Here is a 14,599-nt window from a genome sequence, read left to right on the forward strand (position 1 = left end):
TTTGGCTCCACCCAAATATCCCAGTTATCTTAAACTGACACTTTATGGAAATTTAGTCACTGAGCAATACAATCTGATGCAACATGTTCAAAAGACAACACAAGAATCAACTACGGCAGTAAAAGACAAACAAGAACACGATCTTGTTAACCTTGACTTGCGTTTACCTACATTTTGGAATTCAAAAGACAAATCAAAAAATATCGATGTTGGCAGTAATGGCATCGAATTGACATATATCGGTACACTTTGCGCTTGTAACAAACAAAAGGAGAAACTAAGTATATATTAGGACCAGGCAAGCAAGAGACACATGCAGCACTAGCAAGATCAAACTTTCCTATGCGACCTCAATGTGGTATATTCTATTATGAGATGAAAGTGATATCCAAGGGAGAGGATGGATATATCGGTATTGGATTTTGCTGTGCAGAGAACAAGACAGAACGACTTCCCGGATGGGACGTAGATTCTTGGGGGTATCATGGGGACGATGGCCACTCATTTGCTGGTTCTGGCATTGGACAAAATTATGGTCCTTGCTTTACAACCGGAGATGTCATTGGCTGTGGCGTCAATTTTGCAGATAGGTCAGCCTTTTATACAAAGAATGGCAAGTTTTTGGGCACAGCGTTCAAGCAGATTGATGTGAGTAAACCGTTGTATCCGTCTGTTGGATTGCGTACGACCGGAGAAAAGATTACAACCAATTTTGGACATGAGCCATTTATGTTTGATATTGAACAGTATATCAAGGTAAGAAAAAGAAGGAAAGGACAAGAATTCGTCTCATTTATTTTTTCAAAAAAAGGATCAAAAGGTATTATCCATTCAACAGATGATATCCAGACAATCCATTGATAGAACACCGTATACAGAATATGATCTCAATCAACTTGTTCTATCTTACTTGATACACCATGGATACACCAAGACTGCATTTGCATTTGTTAAGAATACAAAGAGTATATCGGATACAGATCAAGAAGATACAGTCACTGTCCGCGGAACCGGAATGGAACAACGAACAGGTAAGATCCGAAATCAAGAAAAAGACGGTGTAATGAACACTCCTTTTTTGTTGTAGCTATTCGATCGGCTATTATTCGAGGAGATATAGACGATGCAATTAGATTAATTCAGCAACACTTTCCAAAGCTTTTAGATCAAGGAGAACGCGGTAAATCAGTTCAATTAATGCTAAAATGTGGTAAATTTGTGGAGATGATGCGAGAATACTGTGAACACACACATAAAAAGAACGGAAAATCGCCATTTGAATGTAGTGAGCTCGGAGAGATGCCAAAACCTAGTAAACAGAAGAGAAGATTAAGCTATGCTGAAATAGCTTCATCTATAAACCAAAAGAAAGACGTGAATTTGGAAAGCTCCAAGCACACCAAACACGAGCACAGTGAAAATCAAGCACATATGATGGACATTGATGAGAAATCGGAAAAGGATGTATCCGCGGAATCCTTGGAACGTGTTATGAAATACGGGCAACAACTGCAGGAGGAGTATAAGCTGGATCAATCAGATAAGACAAAGGCGAGCCTAACGGTAAGTTATATCATTATAGTGTTAAATACTGAATAGTCATGATGGTTAATGTTAGGAAATATTCTCATTGTTGGCTTATCACGATCCTTATACGAGTCCAGTATCACATATAATGAGTGTTTCAAGAAGAGATGCATTAGCTACAGAAGTAAATGCTGCTATTCTGGGTAAGTTCTATAAATAAATAATCAAAAAGAAAAAGGGAGCCTTATTTTTGGATATAGCATTTCTTCAACAACCAGAGATACCTGCTTTGGAACGCATTTATCGACAGCTTATTCTAAGTAATAAAATGCTGGCTATAGAAGGAGATGGTACATCAGCTCTAGTTAAAGTAGAAGATTATTATATGAACCATATGGAAAAAATAAAAATGCCTTAATTCTCTTCTTTGACATGTAATAGAATAGAGTGTATGAGCTGACTTTTAATACTAATACCGTTATTATTACTATTGCTACTCCCAAACACTTGTCTATCTCTTTCTCTCCTTTATAAACTATAAAGATAGAATAAGCTTCAATAAATCTAAATCAAAAAGGATAAGGAAAAAAGTAGCAAAAAAGTAGTGAAGAGGAGAATAGCTTGACAACTGAGTTTCTATTCCCCAAAAAAACACCTGCATTTTGATGGCTATAAAAAGAAGGACTTCACTGTTTGTTCTTTTTTTAACTTTTTTCTTTCATCTTCAAAATGAGTTTCGACTTAGCTGCTATTAAACAAAACACTATTCCTATCGAAGTCGAAGGATATAAATACACTTATGGTACTGCTGGTTTTAGAACAAAGTAAGTAAAAACCTTTCTTACAACTACTTTACACTAATCACATTTCAGGGCCGACGTGTTAGGTTCCGTAATGTATAAAGTTGCCATCTTGGCTACTTTACGTTCAAAGAAGCTTCAAGGAGCCACTATTGGTGTGATGATCACTGCTTCTCATAATCCTGAAGAAGTAATACTATTTTATATGTCTCAACTACTAATACTGACACACGCGCGTATACTATAGGACAATGGTGTCAAACTTGTTGACCCTCGTGGTGAGATGCTCGAGCAGTCTTGGGAAGTATATGCTACTAAGCTTGCTAATGCTGTCTCTGGTGATAACTTGGTCGAGGTTATTAATGAAATCATTGCTATCAACAAGATCGATTTAGAAACACCTGCTGCTGTTATTTATGCACATGATACAAGGTAAAAAAAAAAAAAAAAAAAAAAAAAAGAGAGGCTTGCTTGGGGATTTTATTCAGACTTTCAAATAGACCTAGTTGCCCTCAACTGGTCAAATGTCTCGAGAATGGCCTTCAAGCTGCAGGCGCAAAGATGACCAACTTTGGCTTAAAGACAACACCCATGCTTCATTATCTCGTTCGATGCATCAACACACAGGGCACAAGTGACGCTTATGGAGAGCCAACAGAGGAAGGATACTATAAGAAATTGGCAAATGCATACATTGCTGCTGTCGTAAGTATATGAATACAAACAAAAGTCATTGGTTGCTCATTACGTCGACATACAGAAAGGAAAGGCGCGTTTATCTACCTTACACGTGGACTGTGCTAATGGTGTTGGTGCTCCCAAGCTTCGTGAATTTACTAAGTATATCCCATCTGATATCTTGGCCGTCGATATCGTAAACGATCAAATTACTGCTCTCGGCCAACTCAATAAGAACGTAAGTAGTCCTCTGTGTTGACTAAAAAGCTGAAGCTAATTGTTAATCTTTAGTGTGGTGCCGATTTTGTAAAGACACAACAACGTGCCCCTGGCGGTACAACCATTGCTGCTGGTGACAGATGCTGCTCCTTTGACGGTGATGCTGACCGTATCGTTTTTTATTATGTTGCTTCTGATGGCACATTCAAGCTTTTGGACGGTGACAAGATTGCTGGTCTTGCTGCTCACTTTATCTCAAACCTTCTTAATGAAGCCGGTATAGACTCCATCAAGGTGGGTGTCGTACAAACAGCTTATGCCAATGGTAGCTCGACCAACTACCTCACTAAAGTTTTGGTAAGTTTTCTTTCTTTTTTTTTGTTACACTCCAACTAATTACCCTATAAAGAAAGTGCCTGTTTCATGCGTATCTACTGGTGTTAAGCATCTTCATCATGAAGCTGAAAAATATGATATCGGTGTTTACTTTGAAGCCAATGGACACGGTACTGTCCTCTTTAGTCCTGATGCCCTGAGCACAATTAATACTGCTGAAGCGTAAGAACAAGTGTATATGTATATTAATTTGAAAGATATTCATTTGATATCTCTAGTGAATCACCAGCCCAAAACCAAGCTATTACACAGCTTAGAGCTTTAACAGAACTTATCAACCAGACAGTTGGAGATGCCATTTCTGACATGCTCTTGGTCGAAGCTATTCTCACTAACCTTCAATGGAGCTTAGAAGAATGGGATCAGGCATACACCGACCTTCCCAACCGTCTTGTTAAAGTAGTTGTTTCAGACAGACACATCTTCAAGACAACCAATGCTGAACGTCAGTTGGTTGAACCTGCGGGACTTCAAGCCGAGATCGATGCTCTTGTCGCTAAATATGCCAATGGTCGTTCATTTGTTCGGTAAGCTATTTAAAGAAAAAGACAGAAACGCGGCTAACACCTGTTTTGTAGTGCATCTGGTACAGAGGATGCTGTCAGAGTCTATGCTGAAGCTGCTACACGAGCTGAAACAGACGATCTTGCCTTCAAGGTAGCCCAACTTGTCTATGACCGTGCTGGTGGTGTTGGTACACGTCCTTAGGAAAAATAAAAATAAAAACGCATCCTTTTATATATATATAAATATATATTTTTTATTCTTTAAATCTAAAGTTCCCACACCTTTACAACTGAACTAAGCCAAGTAGTTGAGGTCCAGATAGGCAATGCTTCCTTTACCACAGACATGATGCCCACGTTACCAATCAAGCGCTCTTCGCCTCGCCCAGCAAAGCTTTCCTTTTCTAATGCTGTAAATTCAAAACGCACTTTCCATTTGTTTTCTAATGCTTGTTCATATTCTTCTTCAGGCACCTTGAAAGACAAGTCTATGGTCCATCCATCATTTCCATATCCACTGACGTGACGAACGACATAATGGGAAGGCGTTGGCAGAGGATCTTCGTCCTGAATGCTCCAATCAACCACATGACCATCAAAGGCCACCACAGTCCAGGTATACGTGGGCGCATAGCAAACAATAGAGAAAGAGCGAATGCCAGTCTGAGGATCAAAGGTATCGTTATATACCTTCATCTCCGGGAAAGGGCCAGGTAAGGCCTCCACCAAGGATTGTTCGGTAAAGTTACCTGTCGAACGGATATAAGGCTCCACATCGAACCGATATCCTCCCAAGAATGCGCTGAACGGATAGATCGAGTCCCAGTCGTTCATATGATCAGGTGCACGACGAGTCTCTGCCTTTACGCCAAGTCTATGTTCAAGCGTGTCAACAACCGTTTGAATGTAAGGACCGTGATCTGCTTGAGCTACACCGACAGTGATTTCGCCCGAGGTTAAGTTCTTCAGCTGTTGAATAAACCTAATATCCTCATGTCAGTTATCAAACTATGAATAAAAGAAGTTTACTTACAATCGCTTTGGGTGTAATTCGTCATAAGGAAAAGCCCAGTCGCCAAAAGTACCACCACCGATATAAACAGCCGCCAAAACAGCGGTTTGGAACAAGAGTAAGATGATCACCATTTTCTTGATCACCGCCTTTCCAAAGCGATGAACATGTGCGATCGAAGGAATGGATATCATAAAGACGATCATACCGTAGATAACAGCAACAATCACGTCCACGGGGGTATCTACACCCATACGACCTGTCAAGGGCACAAAGAGATCTACCAGGGCATAGGCGTAGTCTGCATAAAGGAAAGCCAGGACAAAGCTGGTGATGAAATAGGTGACGTGGCTTACTTGAGGCAGATAGATCTTGGAGGGTGTCGGACGAAGTAGACATTCGTTCATCACACAGGCGACAAGTAAGACAAGACAGTAGAGCCAAAAGATATATGAGCTTGCGACGCCTGTCAAGGTAGAGAGGAAGGTGGAGATAGCGAAACAGAGCATAAGTGAGTTAAAGGTACCGTATTCCATATCAAAGTGAGCAGGTCCAGGTAGTTGATAGAACAGGTACTGGATAGCGTAAGCTCCTACAAGGCCAGTAGGACTGAACATGAGAGCGCCATACCATTCGTGTTTAAACCATGCCATGTGTCGGTTAAAGATATCAGAGGTGATCAGGAGGGCCACGGTAACAGGCAATAAAAGAGCGCTGATCATACTTGCAAAAACAGATGTCGTGGACTTGGCATAAGAAATCAAAATGGAGGATACAGAACGATAGGGAGAAGATCGGTGTGTCTTTAAGGTGATATATCCAAAATAAGCAGTAGCTAGTACAACAGTGAACATTTGAAGCGCATACGCGGTTGCCCAAGTATAGACGAAAAAGAAGAGGCCTTGGAAATCAAAAAAGACAACTTCACTTGAAGGCTTGATATCTTCTAATGAAGCATTCTGTGCTAAATAATTCACAATGGCTAATGTGTTTTCACCAAGATGTTGTATGGCACCAGGTTCGAGGTATCGAGGGATATCAAGGTGGGTATGGTACAAGTATGAGTTTTTATAAATAGCCATGTCAATACCAGTCAAGTTTCCATATTGCACAAATTGTCTAAAATCTGTATCTGATAGAATCAAGCCAGTACGAAACACATCATTTGCCTATTATCTAATTAGTCTTTATCTTTATCTTTTTTCTGATAAATTACCATAACGGTGCCATGTGGATAAGGCACTTGTCTATACGCTTCCACCATTTCCTTTGAATTAGCCTGAAATAAAATCTCTCTACCTGTTGTGCCACAAGCATCGATATTTACAACTGAGCGAATTCTGCATGAAAGCCCATTCGTTAGTGGGATATAAACAAGATGGATGGATCTTACGTGTTTCGAAGCTCGTGCATAGTAATGAAAGCGTGCGATGCATCTTGCAAAGATTCTTCTGCTCCATTAAACACTACACATGACGTGTTAAGGAGATACCGAATGAAGGAAGGGTGTATTGTTACTTACGGAATACAACGGCATTTTTATGAGATGACCAATCCCGCTTGCTCAAGACCCGAATGAGTTCCATCATGACAGCTATACCTGAACCATCATCTGTTGCTCCAGGCGATCCTAGGGTTGTATCAAAATGCGCGTTTAACAAAATTGCATTATTCTCACAGGAACGATCCTCGGGATGTTCAGGACTGATAGGACAGGAGAGACGAACGACGATGTTTGTCACGTTGGTATATGCCTTCAGGACCACTAATACAACAGATATATCAACACACTAGCTAATCGTTATTTTTCTCTTCCTTACTCTTATCCATAATGTCAAATCGATGTGAACTCGAGCCTTGTTGGAACCAAATGTCAAACTTTGGAGACCCGGGAATTCCTTTTGCCTCATGCTGATATTGTTGGATAACATGATTGATATAGTCATAAGACTGCTGTTCTTCTACTGTGCCAACAATGCCTATATACCACACACGTATCAATCAATAGTTCCTTTATACATACGTTATATAGGTTATGGGTAAACTCTCTCTATTTTAAACTTACGGTAACCGATGGTTTCGCTCAAATAGGATATGGTCTCTATTGCGTTCTTTTCAGAAAATTCAGATAGACTCGTCTCTGGACTAAAGCCAAATTGGTTTGTAGGGGAAGGCAGGCGGTAGTGCAGACAGAAAGAAAGGTACATGCCCAAGAAGGTACTTGCACAGATAAGCAGCCAAGCTAATGAGATTCCTTTGAATGACCGATTAACAACAGTTGCAGTGTTCAACGGCTTTTGCCGATGCTTCTGCATTGCAATGGACATTTTTACAAATAAAAATAGAAAAGAAAAAGAAAAAAAGTCCTCCCCCTGAGAAGAGAGACAAAGAGTAAAACTGGCTTTAGTTTTTAATCTCGTTTTGAAGTTGCCGTTTGGTTTATCCGGACGATCAGCCAATAAGAAAAGCCTTTTAAACATTAAAGGAAATACAGGTTTTGTTGCAGACAAATGCCAGCAGTAAAGTTAGGAGAAGCCATACATAATGATTTGTAAGCGATCGGCTGGTTTTTTACTGCTTTACCTGCATCATGAATAGCCTTCAACGTTAACCTTTTGGAGCTTTTGAGACGCTGGCTCTTACTTTGATGTATTGGATAGCTCTTTCGGTGTTTACTGTAGACGTGGGCACTTTACTAAGTTTATTTTCAAATATTGTATATTAAGAGGCTTTAAGAATTGGCGAAGCTTTCGAAAGTGCCTTGATTTTGTTTCAATTGCACGTTTGTTTCTTGCAACATTGCTATTTCACAGTGTTTCGCGTTTGAAAATAAAAGAAACTGGTCAATACAATTTTTAACTGATCAGTAAGGTGTTTTCATCATCAATACACATATCATGAGCCTATACATTGCTTCTCTTAGCAATAGAAATATTATAAATTCAGCATGATACTATTGACTCTGTTGCTGCTATTTCATACTTTCATTATAAAAGTAATAACTCAATTTTACCAGTTGAAAAAAATAGATGTCAATTTAATCAAGAGAATTTCTTTACAAATGATTTCTTAACGAAAGGCACAGAGATTTTTAAATCATTTTTTCCATGGCAAGACATCGAGGAAAAAAGCTATCTGAATGACGAATCCATCCACGACTGACTATTTAGCTTTTCGTTGCCAATTATACCTATATCTTGCTGATCTTCTTTGAACAAGCCTTGTATGTTTTGAATAATCATAATGACCGACGATTTTCTTCTGTTGATACCAATAATGCTCTTCGCTTCTGTTATATTCAATATAGCATCTTTTACATTACCTATTACCTGGTTGGTTGTTTCCCGGAATAACAACGATTCGATCTTGTTGTATAATGACTCCATATGTAGCGCCTCAATTAAGCGCCGGTAGCATTAGCTTATTTTCTGGTGCATGTAGTGTTGACCTAAAAAATATGATAGAATAAATATGGTCTTGAATATAATACGTTTGCTTTTTGATCTTCTTTTTATTGCTTGGTCTTTGTCGCTTAATTTGAATCAGCCTTCATTGTTATTTTTTTTTTATAAACATCCAACTTTACTGACGCTGATATTGCAGCTATGCAACAACAACAACAGCAGCAATCAGGCTCTACCAGCAATGATATGGATGATAAGGAGGTATATTTAGATCAGTTATATTCCTTTGAAACCAGACGGCAATACGATTGGGTCCCTTCTGCAGAAATACAACCGTTTTTAAATTGGACGAACAGAGAAAGCACATACCCACCAATCCAGGGGCTTAACTACCGACCACCATCTACAGTATCAGATGCATATAACCATATGAGTCAAGGCCAGAAAAGAGAAGACAAAATGTTAAAACACCACCAATATGTCCTCTCAGCAGCTTTTAGGCCATTAGACTTGTTAGCACATGAAATCAGTTTGGAAACCAATAATCCCAACATACAAAGATAATTGTACATGATTTCGGTTATCAGAAAATTAATGATGCATGCTACCAACGCTTTAACGTAGTCAAGGAAAAATATCGCGTTTAAGTCAGTTAATTCTGAATTCCGAGCAATTGATGTGGATCCTCAAGACTATATTATGGAGCTGTCAGAGTTTCAAGCGTCCATATCTCAGCAACATACTGCGCAAAAAGCTTTAAATAATGCACAAAGATACAGTACTAAAAAATCTAGCTCTAGCTTCCGCGGCAGGCCTCTGTCGTTTTTTTGACAGGGTCTACTGTCGCAGCATCTACAGCAACACCAAAAGTCAACCCGGTGTTTACCCCAAACAATGGCAACAAAACCACAATGTCAATATCAAAAGCAAAGGTCCGTTTCTTCAGCAAAACAACAGCCAGTAGGTGGATGGCTAAGCCAGTACTCTATAAAATGGACTCAAATTTCAAACAGTTACTGGCTCAACAACATTATCAAAACAGGGTTCAAAACTCCTTTTCAAAAACTTCCACCACTTTCAACCACACCAACTCGTATCATCCCTTGTTCAAAAGAACAAGCAACATTCCTAGAGCAGACGGTACAAGAATCACTACAGAAATCAGCTATATAGAACATCAATCCAACAACGTCAGGATATTACAGCTTGATTTTTGTACATTTGCGAATATAATAGTGATATATTTATCATATTTACAATTATAAAGTGAAATTAAAAGTGCATACTAACTATAATATGTACTTGAAAACACAAATGATATACGACCTTAAAATTATCTCTTGCGTAAATGCAAAACTTCATTATGTATAACAGTCGAATGTATCAAGATAATTTAATTGTTTAAAAGCCTTTATATTAAATTTTATGGTAGTTGAATACTATTAACAGTGAGTTTTCAAAACTTCAGATTTGTGTGCATATGTATATAGTGTAAAAATGTATATATATGAAAAGAGGGAGGCATGTTGAATACAATGGGGGATTATACAATATTGCTTAACGAGCAACGCTTGACTGTAATAATTTACGAGAGATTTCACCATCGATTTCCAAGTCAAACAATCTCCAAATACCGTTTTCATCTTGGAAATCATTGTGAACGATATTAATTAAATAGTAACTATCTGTGATATCTAAAATAAGCTTGGCTGATTCACTATCACGTTCATAAATACGAGCCCATCGATTCCAGAGTTCAAATGCTTCATCCTTCCAAGCCATGAAAGCAACAGATTCAACAATGGTAGGTTGAATGATTTCTTTACCAGGGAAGACGCCCCAGGTGACAGCATTGGGTTCATCACTTGTTGTGTTTGTACGAAGATCGCCTTGTTTGTTGACGGCATAGTAAGTCACTTGAGGATTCTGACTGATCTTGTCGATCAACTCATTCAGCTTCTCTGGTGAAACAAAGAATTCGAGATAAGCCTTTTGATAGACATATCCGTTCTTGGGACCCCAACCATAGATGGGATGACAGCTCTTGACACCATTGACTGCAGGTTGAGAGTTGATGGTAAAGTAACCAAGCAAGTTGATGGCAGCTAAGCGCTGACGAATGATGTCAGTTTCAGGATCGAGTTGCTGAGAACTCCAGGGAATACCAGAAATTTCACCCTTACAGTAACGAGCAAAGGTCAAGGCAACATCATCCACAGACTTGGGAGTACCCCACATGTTGACACACTGTTCAACGGGGTATCGAAGGTTAATACCCCAGCCATCTAATTCACCAAAGGCAGGCGAACGAGAGTCACCCCATCGACCATTAGGAAATTCATCCCATGTTTCTGTACGTTGGATGTAGCTCTTGGTACGATTCTTCCAAAAGATAGGACGCACATTTTCCTTGGCACGTTTGGTATTGAGTGAGGGAGACCAAGGCAAAGGCTTGATACTTTCGAGAGGAGCCACGAGTTCAAGTCGCTCGAGAACAAGACGAGAAGATCGTTCGAGGTTGAAAGTATAGAGGTGGAAACCGTTGATGCCGACCTCACGGAATCGTTTGATGAACTCAACAGCAAGGTTGATACCATATTCCTTGACAGCTGTATCATCATCCTTGATAGGTTCGAGGTCATCCCAGATCTTTTGTGGTACAAAGTTGTCGTTGAATGCAATCACTCGCTTCAATCCACTGTAGTTTTGAATAGGGAACACACCAGGTAAGATGGGAACAGTGATACCAATCGCACGAGCCTTTTTATAGAATTCAATAAACATGTCTACATCGAAAAAGAGCTGTGTGACAACAAGGTCGGCACCAGCATCCACCTTTTCTTTCAATCTCAAAAGATCGTCTTCTTTATCGGGGTTATCGATGTGACCCTCAGGATGGCCTGTGTTGCTGTGTGAATAAAGAGAAAATGAATAGAGTTTTTAAAATTACCTGCAACAGCAATACAGAAATAGTCTCCGTACTTTTTACGAATATAACGTACAAGATCAATTGCATGTTCAAATCCGTCTTCACATGATTCCCAATTGGCCTGACCCTTGGGTGGGTCTCCACGTAAAGCCAAGATGTTTTGACATCCACACTTTTTAGCAGCCTAAAAATAAACATATGAATGAGCTATTCGTAATACAAACATGTCATTCTACCTCTAATGCGTCATCAATTTGTTGAATGGGCATGTTTGTACATGTCAAATGCATCATTGTTTCCAAACCATAGACAGATTGTGCAGTGGCAACAATCTCTGTTGTCAATTCAGCAGATGTTCCACCTGCGCCCCAAGTGACATCAATAAATTCAGGGCCATAACGTTGCATTCTTTCCATACGGTCATAGAGATTTTGAACACCCTAAGTTGTTTATATTAGATGATGAATTATAAGTACATATATATATCTACCTGAGGCGTCTTGGGTGGAAAGTATTCAAAGGACCAAAAGGATCTATTTTCTGCCTCAGCCTTTTTGATTTTATCAATAACCTTCATGATGTTAAATGTAAAAAGAGAGAAAAAAAGAGAAAAAAAGGAGAAAAGAAAAAAAAGAGAGACTAAAAAGCTATCAATCTATATAAGCATTGATGTCAAGTGGCACAGATATAAAGAAGCTTATCTGTTGGCATTCAAGTTATGAACTTATCCTTGTTATTTTAAATTGAATATTCTATATTCATATTAACCGCTACCCTCTCTTATACTTTATATCTTTTCTCCTTTTACCTTTCCATGTAGAATTCTGGAATGAGGGTTACAAACAGTAGTTAGAGATTGGGATAAAGCAGATCGAACAAGATCCTACTATTTCATTGGTCAGTTTATTATTTGCGACATTGTCTGGTAACCAATCTAAATTCATGCTAAATTATTCATCTCCGATCTTATTGTTTGTTTTCGAGAATACATGATGATATCAAATAAAAAGAGGGGAATGGCTATAGGTAGTAAAGGGTCTTTTATTATTATTCATTATTATGGACACATCTTTTAGCTATAAAAATAGATGCTATATTTATTGTGGAACTGTGTGCCTTGGATTGAACTAATTCAAGCAATCCAAGCCAATCAGATCATTTGCTTGAAATTCGTCATGTTATTTCATCTACTTGGAAAGGTATATCTGAGTGTAGCACAATGTGTATATCATACGTGGCAAGCAGTGATGGGCTCATATGAATGTAATACTATAAAGAATTTGATACTCTCTTGTGTATTCCATCTCTTTATTCTTATTTTAAAAAAAAAGTTATGTGTCCAAAGTAAAACGCACGTTAAACATTTCGAGTGTGTGTATCTTTTGACAGCTTATTCGTATTACATAATCTCTGCCATCCCTTTCTTCTACTTTAGTGACTATGTAGTCTTCTGCATCACAATCATAGCTTATCTTCAAGCATGCAGATGTCTCAAAGGTTTCCACCAAGACGCTCTCATCTGTCTTATCAAAATTGATACCTATCAAGCACAGTCTGTTTATGTACAGAACATCAAGATTCAAATCAGCCAGATTGATGTCTAAACAAGTAGGAAAGGGTACTTCAACCTTGGCTTGAGTGTATTCTATATAAAGCTCTCTCAAATTTGGGAAACTAGCTGCCAAAGATTTAAAAAAGGTTGAAGACGCCACTGCTCTGGATATGACTACATATCGAATAGATCTGTTGATGCAGTTCTGAGTGTTCGTCAAGCTGTAAAATTCCAATTGCAGCTTTTCAAGTCGGTAACATCTTTCAATAAAAGACCAAATATCGGATGGAATGAGTTTTTGTCGGTGGTAACTATCAGCCACTAATAGTCTATGTACACAGCTTGCTACACTTTCCAAGTATGAGATCAATCCAAACTCTTGAGCAAAACGGGGATCGTACAGTGTAGCCATTTGGTTTAGTTGTCCATTTGCCTTTTCTTCAAGATAAAAAGATATTTCTGTCTGCTTGTGCTCTGGACGTGCTCCATAGATTGACAAGTCATTATATACATCGGGAGTTGATCTGAAAACAGCATTTAGATAGTTGCAGACAATAGTACCTAATGCAGTATCTGCATTTGTTCCTGAATGGTTACTTATAAATAACCGAATCAAGAAGGATCGTTTAGCTTGCCTAAGGAAAAAGTCCAATAGCTGGTCAAATGCTTTGTCATGAACTATCTGTGTAGGTAAATGCGTGATTTGTAAGTACAAGTTGGAGAGATTGACGAATCGCTGGGTAATATAGTTAATGAATGCCTTTGATATACGCTGTGTGTAATTTTTGATGATGAGTGTCTTCAAATAAGGGTATGTGGTATGAACAATCGGAGCTACTTTTGAACATGTTTCTATGGCAACATTCACCTCCAATTCAACCAATTTAGGACAGGTGTCAAAGATAAATATAAAATCCTGCATTGTATTGATAGAGAAATGCTGTGACATCCACAACCTTTGAAGCGACGGAAACGATGTCAAGAAGGATACGTTTTTAAACGCTGGAGGGGCATAAAGTTGAGTGATAGAATCTTTATATTTGTAAAAGTGATCGACGGTCATGTTGACATGATCGAAATCACAACTACTAATGATCCGCAGTCTCCATTTTACGCTGTCGTCAATATCAAGCAAATAGGCTGAAATACAGTCATCGAAAAGGTGTGGAACCAAGTAAATGGCCTCAATGTTTGGACAGTGTACGACTAGTTTCTCAAAGTCTTTGCGTGATATGCATGAGTTTCCACAGATAAACTGAAGAGACAGTTGAGTAGCAAATTCACCGACTTGTGCTAATCTATTATTATTAGGCTGATGCTGTGTAATCAGTTGCAGATATTGTTGAAGGTCATGATGACTATGGAGGGTAATCTTTTCAAACAGCATCCTTGTAAAAAAAAAGTACCAACTGATACAGACTGACTTGCAGTTCTTTATGTCTTCTGGTACCTTTATTTCCTTGAAAATAAGCTCAAGTACAGGCACAGGTAGATGTTGAATAGTTGACATTATTAAACATTGTGAGCATAAAATAATAACAAGGTCTTCTTTTTTTTAGGGGATGAAAAATTTATA

The 14,599-nt window shown here is 38.6% G+C and overlaps 7 protein-coding genes across 7 annotated transcripts; 4 read left to right on the forward strand and 3 right to left on the reverse strand.

Moving 5' to 3' along the window:
• Positions 1 to 76: 76 nt before the first annotated feature.
• On the forward strand, positions 77 to 1,945 carry RHIMIDRAFT_198571 (SPRY-domain-containing protein; the record flags this gene model as incomplete). The annotated part of the gene is made up of 7 exons (XM_023606299.1): positions 77 to 242; positions 293 to 756; positions 839 to 1,031; positions 1,088 to 1,240; positions 1,349 to 1,374; positions 1,619 to 1,730; positions 1,788 to 1,945. 7 exons carry the CDS (start codon positions 77 to 79, stop codon positions 1,943 to 1,945), a joined length of 1,272 nt encoding a protein of 423 aa, XP_023469413.1.
• Positions 1,946 to 2,256: 311 nt separating this feature from the next.
• RHIMIDRAFT_198361 (Phosphoacetylglucosamine mutase) lies at positions 2,257 to 4,328 on the forward strand (the record flags this gene model as incomplete). The annotated part of the gene is made up of 9 exons (XM_023606283.1): positions 2,257 to 2,351; positions 2,400 to 2,517; positions 2,575 to 2,759; positions 2,828 to 3,032; positions 3,088 to 3,243; positions 3,297 to 3,581; positions 3,634 to 3,782; positions 3,839 to 4,147; positions 4,199 to 4,328. 9 exons carry the CDS (start codon positions 2,257 to 2,259, stop codon positions 4,326 to 4,328), a joined length of 1,632 nt encoding a protein of 543 aa, XP_023469414.1.
• Positions 4,273 to 7,550, reverse strand: RHIMIDRAFT_92203 (uncharacterized protein). The gene is made up of 7 exons (XM_023615875.1): positions 7,204 to 7,550; positions 6,959 to 7,117; positions 6,661 to 6,903; positions 6,532 to 6,604; positions 6,355 to 6,478; positions 5,160 to 6,307; positions 4,273 to 5,108 (listed from the first exon to the last, which is right to left on the reverse strand). The coding sequence occupies exons 1-7, from the start codon at positions 7,463 to 7,465 to the stop codon at positions 4,394 to 4,396; spliced, it is 2,724 nt and encodes a 907-aa protein (XP_023469415.1). The 5' UTR covers positions 7,466 to 7,550; the 3' UTR covers positions 4,273 to 4,393.
• Positions 7,551 to 8,743: 1,193 nt separating this feature from the next.
• RHIMIDRAFT_235047 (uncharacterized protein) lies at positions 8,744 to 9,106 on the forward strand (the record flags this gene model as incomplete). Its single annotated transcript, XM_023608288.1, has 1 exon — positions 8,744 to 9,106. One exon carries the CDS (start codon positions 8,744 to 8,746, stop codon positions 9,104 to 9,106), a length of 363 nt encoding a protein of 120 aa, XP_023469416.1.
• Positions 9,107 to 9,305: 199 nt separating this feature from the next.
• RHIMIDRAFT_235048 (uncharacterized protein) lies at positions 9,306 to 9,715 on the forward strand (the record flags this gene model as incomplete). The annotated part of the gene is made up of 2 exons (XM_023608289.1): positions 9,306 to 9,320; positions 9,377 to 9,715. 2 exons carry the CDS (start codon positions 9,306 to 9,308, stop codon positions 9,713 to 9,715), a joined length of 354 nt encoding a protein of 117 aa, XP_023469417.1.
• Positions 9,716 to 9,915: 200 nt separating this feature from the next.
• On the reverse strand, positions 9,916 to 12,200 carry RHIMIDRAFT_273290 (methylenetetrahydrofolate reduct). Its single transcript, XM_023612379.1, has 4 exons — positions 11,962 to 12,200; positions 11,708 to 11,911; positions 11,493 to 11,655; positions 9,916 to 11,442 (listed from the first exon to the last, which is right to left on the reverse strand). Exons 1-4 carry the CDS (start codon positions 12,046 to 12,048, stop codon positions 10,100 to 10,102), a joined length of 1,797 nt encoding a protein of 598 aa, XP_023469418.1. The 5' UTR covers positions 12,049 to 12,200; the 3' UTR covers positions 9,916 to 10,099.
• A 602-nt stretch (positions 12,201 to 12,802) lies between these two features.
• RHIMIDRAFT_248833 (uncharacterized protein) lies at positions 12,803 to 14,533 on the reverse strand (the record flags this gene model as incomplete). Its single annotated transcript, XM_023610565.1, has 1 exon — positions 12,803 to 14,533. One exon carries the CDS (start codon positions 14,531 to 14,533, stop codon positions 12,803 to 12,805), a length of 1,731 nt encoding a protein of 576 aa, XP_023469419.1.
• Between the last annotated feature and the right edge of the window lie 66 nt (positions 14,534 to 14,599).

Source organism: Rhizopus microsporus (genome assembly GCF_002708625.1).
Source record: "Rhizopus microsporus ATCC 52813 unplaced genomic scaffold scaffold_3, whole genome shotgun sequence".
In the NCBI taxonomy this organism is placed as follows: Eukaryota; Fungi; Mucoromycota; class Mucoromycetes; order Mucorales; family Rhizopodaceae; genus Rhizopus; species Rhizopus microsporus.